Source organism: Notamacropus eugenii, chromosome 1, assembly GCF_028372415.1.
Source record: "Notamacropus eugenii isolate mMacEug1 chromosome 1, mMacEug1.pri_v2, whole genome shotgun sequence".
NCBI lineage: Eukaryota > Metazoa > Chordata > Mammalia > Diprotodontia > Macropodidae > Notamacropus > Notamacropus eugenii.
In genome coordinates, this window is record NC_092872.1 from 213,060,686 (window position 1) to 213,086,158 (window position 25,473).

Below are 25,473 nucleotides of genomic sequence, written 5' to 3' on the forward strand. Positions count from 1 at the left end.
AAGTCCATACAATTGCTCCCTGTATCCAGAAACAATCAATGCAAGTGCATCCAATCAGATGACAGAAGATTGAATTGGCGAATGTCACCAGTTGAATTGGAAACAAACTTAAAACAGTGTGTAAATGGAATTATAATCAGCTGCCCTAAATTAGCCCATCGTGGGCTCTAATAGAATTATAGACACCCACCTGTAAAGGGTGTCTCATTCCTCTGCCAAGATGTGTTACTTACGTTTGCTTATTAAAGTGGTCAGATATGTGGACTTATCTGCTGTAGTATTTTAGATGGTATTGGCATGGTATGTAACAGAAATTTAAACTTCATATATGTATCTATGTGTACATATGTATATATACACATGTATATCTACATAGATATACATGTGTAGGCATATATGTATATCTATGTGTATGGATGTATTGATATGATATTTATATTTTTGATATAAGAACTACAAGCAGCAAAAACTACAATACCTCATGAAGGAAAACTTGCTTGCTTCTCAGATAAGAAAGGTTAAAACATTTATTTTTATCACAATAAAATAAATTATGACAATTATAATTATAAGAAATAAAATTATTATCAAAATATTGGATGTTACCAATAACATAGCTACTAATCTGTAGTATACAAGTCAATGCTTTTTGCTTACTATGCACGTTAACAGTTATTCCTCACAACCACCCTGTGAACTAGGTTTGTATTGCTACCCCAAAAGGAAACAGAGGCACAGCTTAATTAATAAATTGGTTCAAAGTCATACAATGAATCACTGGCAGAACTGGGATATGAGCCCAAAGTTCCTGATTTCTCATGGAGCTAAGGCTACCTTATGGATGGGAACTTTCAGGTCATTTTCAGTCTTTCTTCTTAGCCTGATAATGGAAAACGTTTTTTTAAAGAGTCCAGTAATAAACAAACATTGCCTTTGATTTCAGCCTTAATTTTCCAGTCTGACATAATTTGCAGTTATAGCCATCCTCTGAGACTTGTTTTTGAATTTCAGTCTCAAGGGACTATTTTCCCATTTTTATCTAATTAGAGATATCTTAAAACTTGTTGCCTTTTTTTTCTCCTCCTAACCATTTTTTATTACCTTTTGTTATTTCTTTTTCATAGCCCATCCTGCCTCGGTCTGGGAACTGTAACCAAATCAATAGGCTTCTGGAAAGAGTTTATCAGTTGACTTTCCTATGACTGCTCACCATCCCTTTGCTATTCCCAGACCAAAACACCCTTCTCTGGTAACTATCCCCTATACATATGATTTCTACCTATTGGTCTGATCAGCCACAGTTGGACAGACTGTACCCTGACTCCAACATGGTGAGATATCATTATGGTCTTCTTCAAGAATGAAGGACAATAACCAACCAACCTATTTTCCCCCATTACAAAGTAATGGGGGAAATCTTTGAGGATAGGAATTCTCTCACTTTTGTATTTATATCCTCAGGCTTGTCATAGCGCTTGGCACACAGCAAGTATTTCATAAATGGTTTTCATTATCATTCATTCAACAGACACTTTCCAAAGCATTCTGGTTACACTGGAGAGGCAGCATGTTATACAGACATAGGGCGGCAAAAGAGTATTAAATGTGGGGGTCAAAAAAGCAGTTTCATTTTTCCAAAGTGTGTGAGTAGCAAGTCACTTCAACCATCCGTGTTTATTTTCTCCTGTAGAAAATGAGAATGAGATAAAGAGACTGGAGAAAACACCTCCTTCCCTTCTTGGCAGATGTCAGACTTGGTCTTGTGGTGGTTAGTTTTGCTGAACTTTGGTTTGTAAGGGATGGCTCTCTGGGAAGGGGAGGGGAAGGATACACTGATGATGTAAAAAGGAAATATAAGAATATTTTGATTTGGGGATAATATATGGCATATGATTTCCAAATTTGCAAATCACCTTAAGAATGGCTATTACTACATCGAATAAGAGATACTTCTAGGATTTGAGCTTTCCTAGTCACTTGCACCCACCATTACCAGAAATACATTCACAGCTCTGTTGTCTCACTTTGTTCTCCTACTGAATCCTACACCCCACTGCAAGGACTGCCTGAATGAAGCCTCCTTAAGACTGTTGAATTCACTTTCTTGGAAAGTCCCAGTTATGTAGGAAGGAATTTGTAATTCCTCCATCCATCGCCTTTCCTCCAGCTGCCTCCTTAACTCCCCTCAGTTCTAGGACCATGTAGCCAACTACATTACAGGCAGATAAACCCACTCATAGGCTCTGCTTGTCTCACTCCTGCTTCTGACACTTGGTTCATGTACCCCTAATTTCAATTCTTCCTGCCTTTTCTGCTGAACTGATGAAGAAGAGATGATAGTTAGCCTCTGACTTCCACCCTCACGCTATAGATCTTTGGGACAGTTTATTTGATTATTTTAATGGCATTTCTGAAAGCATTGGTTTAGGTAACGAATAGGGACAGGATAGGGACGTGAACAGAACTGATAATTTCACTGATAGGAAATTCTAGATGAGGGTACATCCTCTCTCATGCAGGTCAGTGCCTTCTCTGCAACTTATGGACTTTGAGAGTATCCTAGAGCAGAGAGGTTAAGTGACTTGTCCAAGGTCACATAGCACTTATGGGAGAGGTGAGATCTGAATCTAGGTCTTTCTGCTTCCAAGACCAGCACACTATCCCCTATAGCACATTGCCTATATACACACACAATATATATAGACCACAAAGTTAAGAACATTTCTGAGTATTTACAAAATGATCAGAATGATTAGTAATATAACAAAGTCCTATTTAAAGCACTTTTCCCTTGTCTAGAAAAATCCAGTTTTAAAAAAATGAATACTACACTCTGCTCTAAAGGTCATCAAAGGAGGGGTTGGGAAGGTCTATAAATTAACAAGTGCTGTTTGCTAAAAGAGCCACAAAGCTCTTAAACCTGGATTGGACATTTGCAGAAGCATCCTTCTATTTCTTCATCTAATGAGCATTTATTAAGCAGGGCATTGTACTAGGAGCTAGGGGTACAAAGACAAAAAACACCAACCAGTCTCTGCCTTCAAACAGTTTCCCCTCAGCATTCTAATTGTAGAAAACAATACGTACACAGATACATACAAACACAAAATACGTACAAAGCAAATTCAGGATAACCTGTGGAGAGAGGGCTCTAGCAACTGGGATAATTAGGCAAGCCTGATGTATAATGAGCTGAGCTTGAGTTTGAGCTGAGCCTTGAAGGAACTTTAGGATTCCAAGAGACAGACGGGAAGAGGGGGAATATCCCAAGCATGAGAGACAGTCTGTGCAGATACAGAGGTCAGAGGTAGCTATTAAGAGAGGCAGTTGGCCTATAAGGAAAAAAGAGACAATTAAAATTCACTTAGAGTTCAATGAAGTGTCACCAGTACCTTGAAACACATTCAGAAATAAATTTGTAGAACTCCAGGTTGTGGACAGTGGATGTTGCACATATACCCTCAGGTTCATGTTAGTAAGAAGCCCAATTGATGTTTTCTGCAGTATCTGATGTTAAGCCTTTAGCCTCTATGAGACAGGGGAAAGCTAGGCAGAAGCTGTTTTCAGTAGCATCTTGTGGGCTGACCTGAGATCAGCGTAACCGTTTACAGTGTTTACTCTCTATCTAATATTGTCTTGGCTCTCCAGAAGGTAGTGATGACTTTGCCTCATCCAGTACTTCTCCGGTCTCACGTGACTCCTCAGGAACATTGTCATTTCTTTAAACGCAAGTCCAAGCCAAATCTGCTGGCTTCTTTGTGAATAAGAATAATAATCTGAACCATGATTAAAGGGAGGTAAAGTGGGGAAGGTCAGATGTGGGGACATGAAACATTGCTCAAGGTCACCCAGAAAAACCAAGGGAAGTGATAGAGATGGAATTCAAGTGTTTAAGGTCCTAGAGTCATTATTCTTCTAAGCAATGGTCTTAGATGAGTGGCACCTTGTTACTAAGTGCTTCATTATTCAGGCAGAACCTAAGTATTACTGAATAAATCAACTCAAATGCTAATGAAATTTTTTTTCAGATCAATGAAGACAGTTTGTGTTGTCTAGGTATCATCTGGGCATTCTATTTGACTTCCAGTATAAACCCAAGTATCTCTTTTTTCTGGTCTAATTTTTTTTTTTAGTAAGTTTGAAATTAGTGGATGAGGATATTTCATTTCCTGTCCCGTTTGGGTAAAAGCCACCTTGGCAAATTCTGCTTTTTTTTCATTTCAGTTCTAGGAACGTAAGCATCATATGATATCTCTTCTATCCCTGTTATGGTCTTCACATACACGTGAGTCTCTTCCATCTCTATTGTTTCCTTCACATCCATGTCAGGACTGCTGAGATTCTGGGAAAAAAACAAATAAATAAAAGGGCTAATGAAGCTTGAGCAGCCTCATGATTTCTGTCATTAAAATCATTTATAGGTTTGTGTTCTCTCATATCTCTTGGCCTCCCAATACTAAATAATAATTAGGTTCCTCCAAAAAACCAATAATTGGTTACTTTATATTCATCACGTATCTCAGATTAGAATTTCCCAAACAGTAGATCAAGATGTCCCCAGGAATGCTTAGGGGAATTTTGAGGGTTAGATTCTTTAGTGCACCAGTTCAAGGCAATTGCTTGTTTTTCCTTCTTAGTTCCCAGGGTGTCATACTGGATTAGGCAACAGCCCAGTCTCTGGTAGAGTAGAGATGTCATACTTCTAAAGGAAGACATTAATGTCTTTCACGGCACAAAAAGAGTAAATAGTAAATGCACAAAGAAGAATTCTATTTGTAGCTTTATTTGTTATGAAGATCAGTTTGTTTCAAACTTGGTTCTAAATTTTAGTACAAGAGTTTAATTTAAACAAATGATTGTAGTTGATAACAGATCAATCAATAAGCCCCTAATAATGATAACTCAGTAAGCTAAGGTTAAGAGATCTGTTACAGTTCACAATAAAATCTATCCTTGCATCTACCCTTTTAACAAACCTTTCCAGTGTGGTTCTTAATAGTGTTGATCTCTCTGCAAAGACTTCACCAGTTCATGTGTGATAGTCCTTAGTGGAGATATCATCTCAAGAACCTGAACCTTATTCCTGAGAAGAGTACCACTATCTTTCTGGTCATTGAAATTCACAACTCCTTCAATTCCTCACTCTCACTCCACATATCTATTCACTTGACAAATCTAATTAATCCTACCTTCATGGCATCTCTCATCTATATCCGCCTTTCTCTATTCACAGTCACTAACCTAGTTCAGGTCTCCATCAGTTCTCACCTGCTTCCTAACTGGTATTCCTGCTTCAAATCTCTTCCCACTTTAATCTATCCTACACACAGCAGCCAAAGTGATTTTCCTAAACCCTAAATCTGAATTTATCAGGCCCCCTACTCAATAAACTTTAGTGCCTTAATCATAAACTCTACTGACTCCAGGGTTGAATATTGTTTCATTTTTATCTTGTCCTTTCCATTTCTATTTTGGTGTGATTTTTATAATGCCCATAATTAGTCGTATAGTATACATATATATATATAATTTATGAATAAGTAAATAAACATATACTAAGGTTACGTGCTTGAAAATTTTTACTGATAAAAGTACATGTTCAAAAATGTTTGGACACTATTGGTTGAGTATTGAAGTATTTTGGTCTCAACAGAAAAATGTTCAGATCATATCAAGGAAGGTGTATCAGAGGACAGATGCTGGGAACAACTAAATGAACATCCATCAAGAATCACAGAATCTTAACAATGGAAGACTCACAGGTCATCTAAGTCAACTTGCACCTGGATACTATTTTCTAATAAGATCCATGACTATGACCATCCAATCTCTGAAGACCTCCAGGTATAGGGAACTCATTACCTCATAAGGAAGCCCATTCATTTTGGGGTGACTAATTATTGGGAAGCTTTTCCTTACATTGAGCCAAAATCTTTATTACTAATAACTTTCACCCATTACATCTAGCTCTACCCTTTGAGTCTAAACAAAATAAGCTTAATTCCACTTCTCCATTATAGCCCTCCAAAAGTCTGAAGACATCTTTCGTGTCCCAGATAAAGTCTCTTCTCCAGACTGACCTCTAATAGTAAGAATTACTACCTCTATCTGATATTCTGACTCTCTCTCTCTTTCTCCCTCTCTCTCTCTCTTCCTCCCTCTCTCCCTCTCTCTCTCTCTCTCTCCCCATATCCCTCTGGTTTTCATTTTATATCCCTCTCCTTTTTAACCCAATCTACTTTTTTACCCTCTCCTTCTGATGACAGGATTCACAGTCCACAGATTATATGAGATATTAAGAAGTACATCTCAGAATCCTTACCTCCAATGATATTTCAGAACTGTCATAGATGTCTGGAAAATCATTTGGTCTTTGGTTCTCCTAAATTGGTAACAAAAATGTGGAATGGAAAGATATAAGCTTGGATCATGCTATAATCCCATGAGAAATGAACATAGGTGCATTAAAAAATAGAATATGGAATGGATTTTAGAGTCCATGTGACACTTTAAATAATAACAGGACAATCTTTGTGATTAACTCTACCTGACAGAATCTTTGAATGAGGGATCTGGACCCTGAAATAGTCTGATGATATTTATGTCAAAGGGAGACTCTACCTTCTTTATTATGGAAGGAAAAAAAGCATAAGTGACTATATTATTGGACGTAACTGATTGTAGACATCTTTATGCTTTATAGCCACCTCTCTTTGCCTAGATTTATCATTCACTCTCTTTCCCTGCATGTTGTCCTTTGTTTTCACAGTTACCCCATACTAAACCAGAGAGGTGGACTGCTTAGAGCTTGGTCAGACAGGGAAGACAACAAGGTCATCCACTGAATCCCCGCCATCATCAGTCATCTTGTCCTGCCACTGGAGTTTGATGACTCAGGAGAGAGAGAGTGAGGCTGACAACTTTGCCTCATTTAAATTAAATTCACAAGAACATTAGGACATCACCTGTGATGTCATTGGTCCTCTTTGAAAATAAACAACAAAAACCGCAATAACCCATCCTGGCCTCCCTGCCTCAAATCTCTCCCCACTTTAATGTATTGATCACACAGCAGACAAAGTGATTTTCCTAAAACCCAAGTCTGATGGAAAGGGAACTTGGTTTTATCATTATGTTTATTATTCAATAGACATCAAGAATTACAACCAGAAAATTTCTCTATAATTTGAGAATATTTTTACTTTAAACAAATGTCCTCTAAAGAACAAATATTCTCATTAGCCTGACAATGAAACTGAGGCAAAAGGTGAGAATGTTTTTGTCCAGCATCTACTAACAGAAATGAAATTTAAGAATTATAATGCCACAAACTGGCATTTACAGTGAAAGTTCCTTGAGGGCAGGCATTGCTTTGGTTTTATCTTTGTATCCCCAACACCTCGAATGAAGCCCAACTTAAGCACTTAAATAGTAAGTTCTTAATAAATGGTCATAGAATGAATGCCTTGGAGTCCCTGTTCAAAGGAAAGGGATAATCACCTGGGTGTGCCCATCCTTTCTTCTTTTCCGAGCACAGACCACAATTAAAGCTACAAGCAGGACCATGGCCACCAAGGTTGGGATGCCTGCTGCCAGCCTCAGAATTGTGATACAATCCTAATAGAGAGAGACAGGAAGCATAGGATCAAATGTATCAATTCTTTTGTGATGGCTCGCCATTCAATCCCACAAATGGTTGACAAAGATGTCATATGCAGCCCCAGATATGTCCAAGTCATAGTCTTTTTTCATACTGGAGGCTCAACCTCGACTGTAAGTTGCTTAAAAGCAAGGATGGTATTTTTCCCTATGGTTTTGCTTTGTTTTGTAAATAGCAAAGAAAATATGCCCAACACATGCTTAATAAGTGCCTGTTGTCTTCTCTGAATGTACAAATGATGTAATGGTGAAGAAGAATAGTTATATGGTACTTTAAGGTTAATAAAGCAGGATACATATGTTATCCCCTTTGATCACTACAGCAATGCAGTGAGATAAATACTCTTGATATTATCATCCCGGTTTTACAGATGAAGGAGCCCCTCTCAGCTCCCTATTGGACTCCTGATTCTGAGGCTGGGAACAGCTAGAATCATACCACTAACAAGTGTCTGAAATGGGCAGTTATTCCTGACTCCAATTCCAGCATTCTTTCCACTGCACTCTGCTAATGTACAACGTATATCATCCAACAGGGGGGGACAGAGGGTGCTTTTGAGTGTAAGGAGCCTCCCTGAAGCATCCATTGAAGAGGAGGGATGGGCTCTGTAGCAGTCGGAGTCACCAAGCTCTAATAGGCGCTCACATTAAGAGAGTACTTAAAGGTTTACTTGCACGGTCATCACAAGCCCGAGACAGGCACTACAGATAATATTCTCTGCACTATACAGATGAGGAAACTGAGGCTCAGAGAGGTCCATGGCTACATGGGAAACACATGTCAGAGGTAGGATTTCAACTCAGGTCTACTCATCATGAAATGCTGCCTTCCAGAAATTGAATCTGGCTCTCTTGTTTCTCTGATGAGACAGACAGAGAAGGTTTCGGTGAACGGTTCACAACATCTGCTTCACCCATACATTTTCTCTTGTCCCAAACAAGCTTGACTCAGCAGAGGCAACTCATATCAGTAAATCCTAGTGGCTGCTCTTAGGGTCCCTAGGTTTTGTTGTTTTTTAGTTATTTCAGTCATATCCAATTCTTTGTGACTCTACTTGTGGGTTTACTTGGGGTTTTTTTGGCAAAGATCCTGGAGTGGTTTGCCATTTCCTTCTCCAGCTCATTTTACAGGTAAGGAAACTGAGGCAAACAGGATGAAGTGACTTATTCAGGGTCACACAGTAAGTGTGTGAGGTCAAATTTGAACTCAAGACTTCCTGATTACAGGCTCTGTGCTCCATTCACTGCACCACTTAGCTGCCCCAGGGTCCCTATGTTTAGACTTCTAAAATGACCCAGGGGAAACTTGCCTTCCTAACATTGAAAACTCAGACTAATGTAAATACAGAGAAAGTGATCATCCACAAGAATGCAATTGTTTGAGTGACGTAAATGAAAAACAAAACAAAACACCAGCAAGGCAAGTAAGCACTCTAATCTTAATTACCAATCCTGCCTCCAAAGAAAAAGTGATGAAATTCACCTCCCTCTCTTCTTTGGAGACTATCTGCATAGAAGACTGCATGTCCTGCGAGATGGGGTCAATGTATTGGTTGGTTTTGAATAACTTCTTTCCCTGAAAGTATGTTCCCTGTGGGGGACAGGATGAGATGGAGATAGGGGGAGTGTCAGAGAAGCATAGCTGAGAATAAATGTGATGGAAAAACAAAATGGTTCGTAAACCTAGAGACAGAAGAGATGCTGGACGTCATCTAGTCCAACTACCTCATTTCACAGATAAGGATACTGAGGCAAAAAAAAGTTTTAGTGACTTGCTCGAGATCACACAGGTAGAAAGTGTCAGAGGCAGGATTCTAACTTAAGAATTTTGGCTCAAGAGCTAATGCTCTCCTCACTGTAGCACACTGCCCCCCTCCTATTTTTTAAAATCTATTATCTCATATTTTAAAAAGAAATCCAAGTGGTTGGTTAGATTGGAAGAATTTGTAAAAGTTTCTTGCCTCTTTGGGCTATACTAGGATTTCTACTCTAGGAACCAGCCTTTGGTTCTTTTTGCTGCCAGTAAGAAGAAATGAGAGACAGGGGATCAGAACAGGACAGGGCAGAGGCAGGAAACAGATGTAACCTGGTCAGCACTTACACAAAATGAGCTTTCCTGGATGACTATTTCATAAGTCAGAACACTTTCCAAAGCCTTTAAGCAATCTTTCCCCTACCCAATTAGCCCATATCTAAGGTGTTCTTTGAGTCTAGTGAGTGAACCCAGTGCAAGTTCCTCCCTCCCTCCCTCTCTCTTTCTCTCTCCCCCTCCATCCCTCCCTCCCTCTCCTTTTCCCTTCTCCCTCTCCCTTTCTTTCTCCTTTTCCCTCTCCCTCTCTTCACATGGACCCATCCAACTTGAGGACCATAGCCCTTTCCAAATGTGTAACAGCTTGGTAACATCCCACATGTGAGAGGGTGGGGTTGTTTCTGTGGTAAGGTACAGGAAGTTTATGCCTATCCATCCTTTTTTGTGTCCTCTCATAAGTACACAAGGAATCCACCCAATATGCTGGAGTTCATCCTTGTTTTCTTTTTATATCATGGGGATACCAGAAGAGCCCACAGGCTGTTGACTGGCCATTCTTTACTCTCACCACATGACCAGTCGATCTTCTTTTTTAAGGAGCTATTTCTTAGATGATAGTCATCAAGTGGGACAATAAGAGCCTCACCTTGTGGGGAGCAGTTTACTGTCTGTGTAACCTTGAACAAGTCACCTACTTGGGCTTTAGTTTCTTCATCTGTTACATGAGGGGGCTAGATTAGATGGCTTCTGAGGTCCCTTCTAGCCTTACCCTGGTATCCTGGATTCCCACAAATTCATGCTACAAACTCACAGTCTTTACTGTATCTCAGGTGGGATTTTCCCTGAGCTCTGGTAGGCAAGTTTCCTCTGGCAGCTTGTATGCTATCTCTAGACTCCAGATACCCCCAAAAGAGGGGAGAATATCCCCTATTCCTACATCACAGGAAGACTGATCCCTACCCAAAGTCTCTACATAACCAGCTCACTACCATTTGGTCACTCACTGTCACCTCTAACGCACAGCTGCCTAGTCTGTTATCCTTGTATGTCACTCTGATGTGGGACCATAAATCAGTCTCTTGGTGTTAAGTGTCCATCTAAGGCAACAATAACTTTTCCTTTACTACTGCTAAGTCATTTACCCTTCTCTCTTCTCCACTTGTGGGTTGCTACAACCAAGGTCACTCATGCTTTTTTATATACACTCCCTGACAAACTGAACAGTTTGTCTCTAGATTTCTGGACTATCTGTTAGTATCTGTTCTTGGCTATTCCTAGCATTTTTCTCAGAGCTCCAAGTACTGACAAACCAAGCTCCTTGATCATTTTCACAGTATCACCTGAGAGCTACAGTTAGTCAACAAGCATTGATTGAGTGCCTTCTATTTACTGTGCACTGAGAATCCACAGATGCGTTATCACCCCATTTTTAAGATTCTTTCACTCATCAGAGAAAGTAGCCGCCTTGGAATAATCCTAGGTTGTGAAATTTTACCCTCAAATTCGTTGAGGATCTTTGGTTTCATTTGTCGAGGAACTCCCTCCCCCAGCTGCTGTAATTTAATAAAGTCGTTGGAATCTACCCATGTTTATACAATGGTTCTTGTTGTTGTCCCTCATTTGTACTCAAAGAAGGCCAATGACATCATGATGTTGGGGTCAAGGTACAGTGAGTTCGACTGTGTGAGGATTACACAACTATTAAGTGTCAGAGTCTGGATCTGAACCCAGTTTTTCCTGATCCCAAGTCCATTGACTTGACTATTCTCTATGCCACGAAAGTCTCTTACAGGCAATAAACACTTAAGAATAGTCAGGTAATAAGTATTTATTAAGCTTTTTCTATGTGTTAAGTGCTATGCTAAATAGTAGGAATACAGATATAAGTAGAAAAAAAAGATAGTCCCTTTTCTCAGGAAAAGAAGCTCCCATTCTACTGCAGAAATATAACCTACACAAGGAAGCTAAAGCAGAGGACATGGTGGGATGAAGGTACTCAGTCATCAGGAGAAGAATGAAGACACGGCTGGCCAGGTGCCTTCCTTGCATGAAGGTCCCGGGAGGAGCCATCTAATCAGGGCAAGAAGCTGCAGGAGCTCAGAGTCCTTCCAAGGTGGGAAGTCCAGGGCAGTTTGACCTTCCAGGATGTAGAGGCTTCTTCAGCATAAAAGGTTTCTGGGGCATAAATTCTTAAAAATAATTTCGCCACTTGACATTGAAGAAACAATTGAGAGATAGTGTATAAAGTATGTTGTAGACTTTAAAGGTGACAGAAATGTAAGTCATTATCATTATTTTATTCTCATTGCTGTTTGAAGTATTTTATCCACTTATCTCTGGAATCTTCACAGCTCCAGAAAGAAGATAGTATTGAACATTTCCCATTTATTTTATAGAAAGATAAGTCAGTCAAAGTCATCTGGATGGCACAGTGGAAAGAGTTCTAGGCTCAGAGGCAGAAAGACGAGTTGAAATCTAGCCTCAGAAACTTCCTAGCTATATGACCTTGGCAAGTCCCTGCATCTGTTTGCCTATGGACTGGTGGTTCACTGAAGATGAAAATGGCAAACCAGTATCTTTGCCAAAAGAACCCTATGGACAGAGGTCCACAGGGTCACAAAGAGTCAGACACAACAGAACAACATCAAAAAAGCCAATCAATAATTAATAAACGTGCATGTACTAAGCACTGGGAATACACATAAAAAGACACTGTCTCCACCCATGACTTAAAATATGGGGAGAAGACAATATACAAAAGTCAGCTGAAAAGGGAGGCAGGCTACCAGAGTTGGGGGATGGATGGTTATAGAGTCAAAACCAAGCTGATTGCAGGTCAAAACCAACTGTAGTAAGCTGATAGTAAATAAAAAGAGGCAGAAGAGTTTAAAGAACTCATTCATAGTCACAGAAAGTTGGCTCAGAGTTTCTGAGTCAAGATGGAATATGCTTTAATGAGTACTGAATCTGGCATTAGAGGACCTGGTTCAAAGGCATTTGCTGAGGTGGCACAGTAAGTAGTAGCTACAAAACATTCCACTTATAAACCTGGGGGGCATTCTTCTACAAATATGCACAATATTTGCGGGAACGATGACCTCAAAAAGCAGATAATAGTAGTGAGGGACTACTATTACAATCTGCTAAAATTGGTTGCATGTTGCCTTACCCATACATATAAACTAGGATGCAACAAGACCTAGAAGTCCTTTTTCTCTTTGAGGAATCCTCATCCAGTTTCACCCGGACTAACATTTCTGTTGGTTAGATTGCTTGGTTGGATTTTTAGGGTTCATTCCTCTGCAAAACTCAACTCTCAATTTCCAGAGCCAGCTCTCTTCCAGCACTCATAGCCACCAGTTCTTTTCTCTGCTGCCAAGGACCCAATTTCTCAAAACTGCTCTCCCCTTTGAGTGACTTCCTTTCTACATCCAAATCTTTCTGTAGTGCTTCTCTAATTCCTCAATAGTACTTTCAACTCTCTGTAGCTGATTAACTCTCAATCTGTTATAGTTCCTATTATATTATAAACTATGTTACGGCAGGATGTATAGTATAACAGGAGAGTAGCCACTGATCTTAATCCTTATATCATGTACAGAGTTCAGCTAATGCAATTCAACACGTGAAAGAGGCTAGACAGTCTCCTTTCAAAAGAGCTGAGATAACATGAAGGAAATGCCTTGAAGAGACATTTTGTAATTAATTATCATTTGCTAATAACATTTTTTTGATGGTCTGGGGAGCATTCAAAAAGCTAATTTATTTTTGTCTTTGTATGCCCAGCAACTTGTAGACTGCCATATTCATATCAAGTGTTTAATAAATATTTGTTGGATTGAATTAAAAAGGCAGCTTTGGAGAACAAATCCAGTAGTTTATTGGAGTCAGCTCATTGTAGCTTTTAAAACCAGATTGTGAAATTTTCAGTGTGAGCATTTATTCCTTGGAAATCAGCATAGCTAAAAGTCAGGGCTTGATTTGTTGTTTTGGTTTGTTGTTTCTAGACCTAAGAAAGTGATGGAGAAAATGTTAATAATACAGATTAAAATTAACAGTCTGTCAAGAACACTTTTTTCCTTCAGAGAGCTGAATGTTAAACATTTACCATCACACCCCTAGACAAACGAGAGTAGTAACCTCAGAATTATTAAGGTTTTAGTACAAAGTGGAAAAGAAAAGACTGTGGCCACTTTATTTCAAGAAAATGATGTACAATTCCTTTCCTCTTCAATCTCCACACCTGGCCATGTAGATTTTCTCTATCATGCCATAGTACCTTGGTCATCCTGGAAGTTCACTCCTCTCCTGACTTTCTCATACAGGAAGTACCCTGAGCCCCTGCTGTCCTTTCCCCTAATTCGTTAGTTTCTCCAGAACCTCCATTAAAAGGAAAGCCTTCAGGCCAGCTGTTTCTTCATTTCTCTCTGGGCTCCACTTCTGACTCTCTGGAGTTTATCAATCATGCCTCCTTGAGGTGACCTTCTTCTCCCCCTTTCCATTTCCTTTAAGGTGTTGTCTTCTCTCATTAGAACGTAAGTTCCTTGAGGACAAGTCATGGTCCTTTTCGAAAACGAAGGACGAACACAAGCAAGTAATATTCCCAGCACTTATCACAATGTCTCGCACATAGTAAACACTTAATAAATGCTCATTGATGTAAGAAAAAAATTCCAAAAGGAATTAAAGATAAGTGATATTGTGCAAATAGAAAGAAATCTTGGAACTCTATTAAGGAGAAACTTAATATTTTGCTTTTAGATTTATATCTCTACCACTTAGCATAGTGCCCAGCACATCAAGTACATATATACTTTTTCATCTATTCATTCATTCTTTCATTCAAAAAATTGTAAATATGACGTGCTCTTCTTACATTGTTCTACTTGTGAGCAGAGTTAGTAGGAAGATGTTTTACGTAAGACAAAGACAAAGTTATATGTAATTTGGTTTTGTTTTTCCTGACAATTTTTCAATCCAATGTTGTACTTACTTCTGTGATTCCACCAGTAGCATCAGGAAAGGAAGTCTGTAGAGCAAGAAAAAAATAACATGCATCTTCAGAAAATAGAATCTGTAATAATGGATGTTATGGTTGTAAAACAGTTTGTCTGAAAATAGAATTTCTGGTTTCTGACCCTTTGCAAAATTAACTGATTTTTATAGCCATTCTTTTAAACTGAGAGTTCCCAGAAAAAAATGAAATTTGATCCTATGGATCACTATTTCTGAAATCAAATCTTAATTACCTACTTTATGCATTTATAGCATGTAAGAGACAATAAGACGGCACAGTGGGTATGGAGTTGGGGGAACCTGGTTTCAAATCCAGCCTCAGATACTTACTAGCTGTGTGACCTGTGTCACTGAGCCTCTCTGCCTCAGTTTCCTCATCTGCAAATGTTAATAGCAACACCTACCTCACAGGGTTGTTGTGAGGATTAAATGAGATAATATTTGTAAAGCACTTAACACAGTTCCTGGAACGTAGTAGTTGCTTAATAAATGCTTGTTTCCTTCCTTCATTCCAATTCATCTATAGAGATGGGGTAGCTTAGTGCTGGCTTAGGGTCATGAAGGCCTGGATTAAATTGCTGATCCTGGCAATAGTTGTGTCATATCCTGGACAAATGTCTTAAAATACTATGTATTTCAAGTGACTTCCTAAGACTTATCTATTGAGTTATAGGTGAGCTGTGATCTGCATTGGCAAAGAGAGTTCCCATACTGGGTCTTTCAAGTATTTGAATTATCCACAACAAATGTTTGATTCTGTCACCCAGGATATTTTGAGTTATGGAAAGTTTGCTTATGGAAAGAAAATTAATTTAATGAGAAACCATAGGATTTAGAGCTAGGACTGCTTCATGTTACAAATGAAAAAACTGAGGTTTACTCAAGGTTACAAAGGCAGGAAGTAGCAGAGCCAGAATACAAGTATAAGACCAAGGGTACTCTGGGGAAAGAGGGTTAAAGGAAAGAAGGAAAGGTGAGGAAAACTCCAATATTTCCACAATATTTTGGGAGATAAGAGAGGAGACATTCAGTGGTGTGTAAATTCTTTGAACTACACATCCTAAAAGGCTGTGTCCAAACACCACAGTATGGTCATGTTACTTGCCATGTATTCTGATTCAGCAGGCATGCTTTTAGAATGTCCAATTTAAAAAGACAGAAGTCTCCTCAGAAGCAATGAGAGGTGAGCTAGTAAAAAGGGGGAGGTACTGGTATAGTCAAAGAGAAGGGCAGAGAGACATGTGACATTGCAGCCACTTTCTCTGCCCTAGCATTCTGTCTAGACCTTGATGATGGGAGTAAAATTTCATTTTAAAGTTTCATAGTGCATCTGACTGCCATCCCAGGTAGCTAGTACTCTCTAGGGACTGCTGCTTTGAAATGGAAAAGAAAATGTATAAATAGAGCCCTTTAACACATCCTTGTCTTATAAACTTCTATGAGTGAACTGATGTGTCCTTCTGCTGTTTTGGGATCAACATGATCTTTGGAGACATTTGGGGAGTAGCGGCCATTTAATAATGAGTGCCAAGAATTTTTAATACCTATATTATTTTATCAAGTACATTTGCTTTGATTTCATGAATCATCAGGTTTGGTTTGCTCCAAAGTCTTCAGATGGGGGCTCAGAGTTATGAATTTTGGTAGGTGAACACCCAAACTCTACTATATTTCATGAAAAATCAAGGTTCATATGGGATGTCTAGAGCTCATTATGGGATTGCCATTCTTTTCTGTCTCTCTTTGCCATCATTTAAAATGCTTCCTGGCTATTGCTCCCTTGCTTCTTACCATTGCCACAAAACTCCCATCCCTTTTTTTTTTTTATCAGGATGCACTATAAGGATGTCTACCTAATCATAGTGTGTTCTGAGTCATATTGCCATACTACGAAAATCATTTTCTTTCTCTCCCTCTTCTTTACCTATCATTTCCTTTTCTCTTACATTTCCATTCTTGTCTTTCTTCATTCTCTCCTTCTCTCCCCTATCTCTTCTTTATTTTTCCCTTCAATTTACCTTAAATTTAACTGCTTTCTGTTAATATGGCAAGTGTGATTTCTTCCCTGTTTTTTCAGTATGGTAGAGGGTCTCTTATACATAGCACAGGAGAAAGCCTCGACATACCTTAATTCTTCCTTGTGATGTTGATTTAATTCATCTTTCTGAATCACTGGTATAATTGTCCCCAAAAAGAGAAGCAGTGAGACCCATAGAAGTAGAATTGGACCAATCAACATACTGTAATCTTGTTAAGTTGAGGATAGCTTGTGTCAGAACCAGTCAAGATGGAGAGTGAGCAAAGTGTTGAAACAGTTTGCCACCGGAAACCAGGAACCTAAATATATTTGAAAAAAACTGGGAATTCCTCCTCTGTTTAGTCTGTTCTTGCTTAATCTGAAGTCTCTGTGCTATTCTACAGAGGCTTGACTCAAAAACTATACTAACATTTGCTGACCTATCTAGTGCAAAGGATATGAATACTTACTGTGTTAGGTGGCAACGTGAGGTTTTGGATCAAACTCTGGAAGGGAAAAGGACATATTAAAATTCTTTGTCATACATAGTCTGTCTGGTTTCTCTTCCTCATGCATTTTTAACTCAGACAGATCATTTCCTATTTAATCCCCACCTGCAGGTTCAGTTCTGTCCTAACCTTAGCCCGAGGGATTCCTAGAAGTGGTGTGACTCAGGATCTATCTTGATGACCTCTCCCCTCTTCCAGTATAGGGAGTCCAATATTCCCACCTTGTATCCTATTCTTCAAGCATATAATTGCCCTATTTCCCCAGGTTCCAGTACCTGATGCCAATTGCTTAACTGATTCAACCTGAATTACCTGTTTTGCAGTTGACAGAATGATGGGCTAAGTTCATATCTGGCCTCAGACATTTACTAGCTTTGTGACTTTGGGCAAGTCATTTAACCTGTATTTCTCAGTTTCCTCAATGTTAAAATGGGGTTAATAATAGAAGTTGCTTTGCAGGATCATTGTGAGGATCAAACAAGATAATTACTGTAAAAATTACTTAGCACAGTGCCTGGCACAAAGTAGGCACTATATATGTATGGATTCCCTCCTTCTCTCCTCTTTCTCCAGCCTGGATTAAAATTGCAGTGACAGACAGGGTATCTAAGACTGGCTGGTAGTCTCACTGAGCGCACTCCACCTAGAGTACTGTGTTCAGTTCTGGGTACTACATTTGAAAGAAAGGCATCACATAAATTGGAGAAGGCGAGCTAGGTGGTGTAGTAGATAGAGTACCAGGCATGAAGTCAGGAACACTTATCTTCTTGAATTAAAATATGACCTCAGACACTTAGTAACTGTGTGACCCTAGGCAAGTCACTTAACCCTGTTTATCCCAGCTTCCTCATCTGTTAAATGAGCTGGAAAAGGAAATGGCAAACCACTCCAGTATCTCTGCCAAAAAAACCCCAAATGTGGTCATGAAGAGTCAGACATGACTGAATAAAATTGGAGAGCATCCAGAAGAGGGTGACCAGGATGATGAAGGTCCTCAAGGTCATGCTATAGAGCATGTATCCAGGTATAGTCTTGAGTCTTGATGTGAGATTTCCCATACCAAGAATTCCTAACCAGGAGTCTGCAAGTCCCCATTATATGGGAAACTTATATGGGAAAAATTTTTTTATTTTCAGTCTGTTAATTAGCATGGATTAAGCACCTATCATGTACCAGGCACTGTCCTTGGTTACCTTTTTAAGTCCGAGTATTTTATTTTATGCATTTAAAAATATTATTCTGGGAGGGAGTCTGTAGGTTTCAATGGATTGGCAAAGTGGTCCATGATCCAAAAAAAAAAAAATAATAAGACTAAGAAACTCTGCCCTATACAGAGATATAAAAGGCTTCATTGAATCCAAATGACTACTTCATTCTATTCTGTCATTGATGATATTTCTTTGATAAGCTATACACTTAAGGATGACTGATATCTAGCCACATACTTAAGCTATGAACTTGCTGTTATGAAGGGATAACAGACACAAAAATGGGGAGACTAAAAACTAACAAAACCAGAGAGGACCCAGATGGACACATACTGACTGAGTCTCTGGAAGAAGCCTGTCTCCTAGTGGACTCTCCAAGGAATCACATAGTTCCAGAAAAAGAGGGAAATGTCATCCCAAAGATGGCAGTGCATAGAAGTGTCAGTGTCAGGGAATTCCTGTACCAACAAAGAAAAAGTTGTGGAGCAAGGGAAAAGGTTTTGTATAAGTGGAGGAATTCTGGAACAAAGTGATGTGTGAGTGTGTGTGTGTGTGTGTGTGTGTGTGTGTGTGTTTGTGTATGAGACAAACAGACAAAGAGACAGAGAGAGATTCTTGGAGCAAGTGGAATAGTTTTTTGGCTCTAATTAGGAGCTAGAGTCAAGGACCATCAAGGGGCAGATCCTTAATGCAGAAGAGAAACTCAGATCTTCCCTTTCCTCAGTACTGTGAGTTATGTAGAATTTACTGACTCAAAGGAAGGGAGGAGTCAACTCTCTTCCAGTCTTGACCTCTTGTAGGGAAGTGTCAACACTGTGCTGCTCATTATAGCCAAAGATCTCATTAGCTTTTTTTTTTTTTTTTTTTTAGAGCTAGAAAGTACTTTTAAAAATTAATTAATTTTTAGTTTTCAGCATTTGCTTTTGTAAGATTTTGAGTTCTAAATTGTCCCCCATCCCTCCACTCCTTCCTCCCCCAACTCCCTCCTCCCCAAGACAGGCATATAATTTGATAAGGCTATACATGTATGGTCATATTAAACATATTTCCACATTAGTCATGTTGTGAAATAAGAGTCAGAACAAAAAGGAAAAACCATGAGAAAGAAAGGGCAAAAAAGGAAAGAGAAAATGGTATCCTTCAATCTGCAGTCAGACCTCATACTTCTGTCCCAGAATATGGATAGCCTTTTTCTTCATGAGTCTTTTGGAACTATCTTAGATCATCGTATTGCTCAGGAGAGCTAAGTTCATCAAATCAAGTTGATGTTACTTCTTCTGGTTCTGCTTACTTCACTCAGCATCAGTTCATGGAAGTCTTTCTAGATTTTTTCTGAAGTCTGCCTGCTCATTGTTTCTTATGGAACAATAGTATTCCATTACATTCATATACCACAACTTGTTCAGCCATTGCTCAATTGATGGACATCCCCTCAAATTCCAATTCCTGGCCATCACAAAAAGAGCTGCTATAAATATTTTTATACATGTGGGTCCTTTCCCCTTTTTTTGTTGTCTCTTTGGGATACAAATCCAATAGTGGTATTGCTAGATCAATGGGCATGTACAATTTTATAGCCCTTCGGGCACAGTTCCAAAATGTTCTCCAGAATGGTTGGATCAGCTCACAACTCCACCAACAACACATTAGTGTTCCAACTTTCCCACATCTTCTCCAATATCTATCATATTCCCATTTTTTCATGTTAGCCAATCTAAGATGTGATGTGGTATCTCAGAGTTGTTTTGATTTGCATCTCTCTAATCAATAGGGATTTAGAGCATTTTTTCATATAACTCTAGATATCTTTAATTTCTTCCTCTGAAAACTGCCTGTTCAGATCCTTTGACCATTTATCAATTGGGAAATGACTTGTATTCTTATATATTTGACTCAGTTCTCTATATATTTTAGAAATGAGACCTTTATCAGAGATGCTGGCTGTAAAAATTATTTCTCAGCTCTCTGCTTCCCTTCTAATCTTGGCTTCATTGACTTGTTTGTACAAAACCTTTTTAATTTGATGTGATCAAAATTATCCATTTTGCATTTCATATTGTTCTCTATCTCTTGTTTAGACACAAATTCTTCCATTCTCCATAGACCTGACAGGCAAACTATTCCTTGCTTTCCCAATTTGCTTATAGTATCAACCTTTATCTCATTAGCTTTTTAGCCTGTGATATCACACCATTGACTTGTAGAGAGCTTGGAGTCTACTAACACACAGACAGAGAATAGAAAATTGGCCCATTCTACTATTGACTTCTTACCAACAGATATAACTTTGGTGATGTTGAGGCTGTGATCTCATAGAAGGTTTTATTTTTTTTGTTTATTTGTTTGATTTAGGGTTTCCCCCTCTAATTTAAGGGACTACAGTCAACTGGTTCATTGCTTTGTTTAATATGAAGAGAGAAACCCAAGATATCTAGACTCTACAGTTTCAAGTAATGTTTGAAACGTTTCAATGGACTCTGATTTCTTTACCAATTTTGGATAGTCAAACATATTTGAAACCCAACTAGAGTATCCATTCATGTATCTAATCCTACTTTAATTGTGATTTTATTTCCAGGCCATAAAGCAAATATAATGTATGGTGTAGAGTTAAGAGTATTGAACAAAAAAAAGTATTGAACCAGGAATCATGAAATCTAGGTTCTAGTCTAGGTTCTCCTACTATCTGTCTGTGTGATTTGGGGGCAATTCATCGAACCTTACTGAACCTCTGTGCACCATCTTCAAAATGAAGGGGTTGAACTAGGTCATCATAAGACCTTTTTCCCTACTAAAGTTCTGTGTACTGTGCCTGTGATGTAAATCTTATCAGAATTATTGCTAAGAGAAAGACACCTGTATTATATCTAAAAGGGATGCCTAGGAACTGTTAGGGTTTGGGATAAATTTTGACCATACAATTTTGTCTAGAGATGTACCCTATGGATTGGTCATCAAACTATGACTTAGACAGAGACGGCAGAACTTTAACAGCAAGTAATAGAAAAAAGGGATCATAGCAGCCCCTGGTCATCTGGAAGGCTGTTTAGTATGTCCCTTCATGGGGAAATAGCATCATAGGTATGCTTTTTCTATGAGAAAGGTATGGACACAGATTCTCAAATAGCCCATTCCTATATAGTCAACTACCCCATTCCCTCTTCTTACCTCTCTCTTTTTTGTTCTTGTTTTCTTTCTCCACAATTTCTGTAATAGAGTATTTCTTGTTTTGGGTACTAGATTTGCTTCTATCAATATCATGAACCAATAAGAAAATTTATTTCTTCTGGTTAGCAAAGGCACCTCTTATTACACCTCTGTGGTCTTTGCCCCTTAGCCTCCTCTGGAATCATACTCCGGTATTTTTGCACTCATTTCCAGATTCATAGCTGAAGATGGCTAAAGGCGGCAAATACCTAATCACTGCCTATTTAAGGTGTTGCTAGGTTCCATCCAGTCTTAAATGTTACCATATTAGTCATACACTAATATGTATGTATACATACATATATGTATATATAAATGTGTGTATATGTATATACACACATATACATACACATACACACATATGATTTGGACTCTAAAAGTAATTGAGTTAATCCTGATGATTGGTTGAAGGAATTGGGGATGTTTAATCAAGATGAGAGAATACTTGGGAAGTAGATCTCTATTTCCTGGAAATCTCTAGCCATGCCACTGCCCATGATTTACTTCCATCTAGCATACAAGTACTTTCCAGTTCTTTATTATGTGTTGTCTTTACTCACTAGAATTTAAGTTTTTTGCAGAAGGGTTTCAGAAAAAATCTGAAAAGACACATAAATTAATGAAAAAGTGAAGAGAGCAGAACCAGGAAAACACTGTACATAGTAACGTCAATATTGTATGATGTTTAACTATGAATGACTTACCTATTCTCAGCAATATAATAATCCAAGACAATTCTAAAGGATTCATGTTAAAAAATGCTATCCACCTACAGAAAAAGAATTAATGGAGTTTGAATGTAGATCAAAACATTTTTTACTTTATTTTTCTTGGAAGAGTTTTTTGTCTGTGTTTTTTTCCCCACAACATGACTAATATGGAAATATGTTTTGCATGATGCACATGTACAGATGCTATAAAATTGCTTGCCTTCTTAATGAAAGGGTAGAGGAAGGAGGGAAGGAGAGAACTTGCAAATCAAAGTTATAAAAAACGAATGTTCAAAATTGTTTTTACATGTGAATGGAAAAAAATTTTTTTTAAAGAATTTCAGCTCTTTGAGGACAGAGATCGTCTAATTAGCTTTTAGCTGTAACCCCAATGATTATTGTGTGTTTGTCCTTTGTTGTCGAAGAAGACTATACCATCAGAGAAATGGTGACATGACTTGCACTTGACTTTGTTTTGAGTGAAGGAAGGCTGTGCAGCTCACCAGCCTCACTTCTCCTCCAGAGCCATCTCAATCCAGTGACCAGATATTCTTCAGAATGACTGGAGGTGACCCAGGATGCACAGGGAGAACTTGGGCCCTTTAGGCCAAGGTCTTTGCAGGCCCTCACTTAGGGTGAGGCAAGGCCCATTCATTGAATAGGACTATTTAAGAAGTTGCCGGAGCATGGCCCCTTTAATGAGGTCAAGAAAAAGGAAAGACTTCAGGCTGGGTGGAAACCAGCAACAGTTACTATGGATAATGACTCTCAAGCTAGGAGGGTCCAGAGGAGCCCTCAGGCAGGGCCCAATGGAGTCCCAATTTCAGAGTGCAGTAGGTTTAAGGTTTTGGAAGAGAACAGGGGACAGGGGACAGGAGAAAGGAGAGGAGAGGAGACGAGAAGAGAGGAGAGGATTAGCGTACTGTCTGGCCCAGTTAACTTCTCTGTCTCTATCTCTCTCTCTTTCTCTCTGTCTCTGTCTCTGTCTATCTCTGTCTGTCTGTCTGTCTGTCTGTCTCTTTCTCTGTGTTTCTGTCTCTCTCTAATACCACATGGGGAAATGATTAGACTCATTCTCTATGACTCCAAAGGGAGGAACCAGCAAAAAGGTAAACAAATTGGCATGGGGTACATTTATACCCAATTTCAGGAAAGATTTCCTAAGAATTAGAACTATTCAGAGCTCTTCAAAAGGGCTTCCTCATTGAGTTATTGGGTTTCTCTTCAAGAAAGAGTTGATGACCCCTTATTATATAATTATAGTAGAGATTATTTTTAGAATATGGGCTGGTTTAGATGATCTCTCAGGTCTCTTCCAGATCTAAGCTTCTAAGATTCTTAACATCAGTCCTGGTATGGACACATCATGATTTTAATAAAATCTGAAATGTGCTAAATGTCTCTTTCTTTAGGATACTCAAAGCAAGTGTATCAGTCTTCCAACCCTAGAAAGAACAAGGCTAGAGCCCATTGTCTATGGAATCAGTGAACTTAGATTGGATATTGTTTTCCTCTTGAAGAGAGTATTGTACTATATTTTTTCAAGTCATTAATATCTTTCTTCTATTGGCCCAAATCTCTGTCATTTTCATGGTAATAAACAGCACATGCAATGTCTTGCTCCAGGTCACTCCCTATCTCCCAGATGTTACTCAGAAAGAAGCTTTGTCTCTATCACACTGACATCAGCCCAGAGCTCACTGGCGAGACATTGTTCAGGAGCAGCTGTATCAGCCCTTGTATTGAGCATCAGCCTTTCAGACAACACCTGGAGTCTTGTTTTTTATTTATATCATAATTATTTGGCTCTCTTAAGCTAAAGGACTCTGATCCAAGTTGGCTCAAAAGAAAACTGATGAAGAGTCAGATATAACGATAAAGGAGAAATTGGCAAGGTGTAAATAAATACAGGCCCATCTGAACCACCCTGATCAGTAGATGTGTCCTCTTGTGGGGGAAATGAGTAAACCATGAATAAGCCCAGAAGCAAATTCTCCAGCTATTAAGCAAATAGATATTGGTTGATGGAAAGACAAGGTCAAAGGATTTTGAGTTAAAAGGGTATTAGTTATGTGGTCCAACCCCTTTGATTTCTGGATGAAGAAACTGAAGCCCAAAGAAGGGAAAGGGACCTTTAGAGGGTTATATAGATTGTACGCAGCAGAAATGAAATTAATTCATACCCCACATCCTCTGATTCCAAACCCAGTATTTTCTACTATTGACATCCCCTACTAAAGGGAAAGGAACTGGTAGGAAGAGCCCTGTTCTCCAGTCCCTATCTCCCCACATCAGCCTATCTCCCATTCGCCTCTTCCTCTGGGTTCAAGCCAATTTAGTCTAAAATCTACTGTCTTGTTCTTGGCAGGCCATATAGGGAGGCCCCAGCTCAGATAACCTTGGCATAGTGTCAAGGTCCTTTCTTGATGCCCACGTGCCCTGACATAATGCCAGCTAAGTACCTTCAGTTAAATAGTATTAGGAAAACACTAAAAATTCAATTGGTTTTAAAAGAAGCAATTAGAATGGTCAAGCTTAAATCCTGAAGAAGAGATAGGAGAATGCACCTTTCTTCTTGGAAGGGAATATGAAACTGTCACACTTAATCAAGATGTTAATTTTTTTGCTGGACTGTTTCTTGTTTCCATTTAATGTAAGTGATGGTTTTCTGGGTTGCCAGGGAGGGGTGGTGGTGGAAGGATCTATTGAGAAATTAAGGTGATATCAAAATAAAATGTGCCAAAACAAACTGATAACAAATTTAAATGAATTTTAAGCACTGTATGGAAAACAATTCATGCTTGGTTAGTACTTAAAGCTTAACATCTTGACCTCTTTATTTACAAAAGTGCGAAAAGCTTCTTTCAGATGAGAAACTTTGTTTCTAAACATATCCTTTCAACACATTGGAAGACTCATTAAAAACCTTTCCATTTTCTTCCTTTAAGAGAAACAAAGTTGTCGGTAGGATTAAAAAAAAAAAACACCAAAACTTTGCACTTACCATTTCTGTTGTTTCCATCTGGGATTTCATAAGCGTATTGAGCTCCCAGTGTGGAAACTTCCTCCACCAATGCAGATCAGCCACTCATTTGGAAATTAGCGTCTTGAATAGTTT

The 25,473-nt window shown here is 38.8% G+C and overlaps 1 protein-coding gene across 1 annotated transcript in view; it reads right to left on the bottom strand.

Moving 5' to 3' along the window:
- Positions 1 to 4,162: 4,162 nt before the first annotated feature.
- OPALIN (oligodendrocytic myelin paranodal and inner loop protein) overlaps positions 4,163 to 25,473 on the bottom strand; it is a 28,386-nt gene continuing 7,075 nt past the window's right edge. The window contains exons 3-7 of the mRNA XM_072621430.1: positions 17,192 to 17,227; positions 14,682 to 14,717; positions 7,501 to 7,617; positions 6,323 to 6,382; positions 4,163 to 4,342 (exon numbers count right to left, since the gene is read on the bottom strand). Coding sequence (XP_072477531.1) covers positions 4,163 to 4,342; positions 6,323 to 6,382; positions 7,501 to 7,617; positions 14,682 to 14,717; positions 17,192 to 17,227 — 429 coding nt within the window. The remainder of the gene's footprint in view (positions 4,343 to 6,322; positions 6,383 to 7,500; positions 7,618 to 14,681; positions 14,718 to 17,191; positions 17,228 to 25,473) is intronic.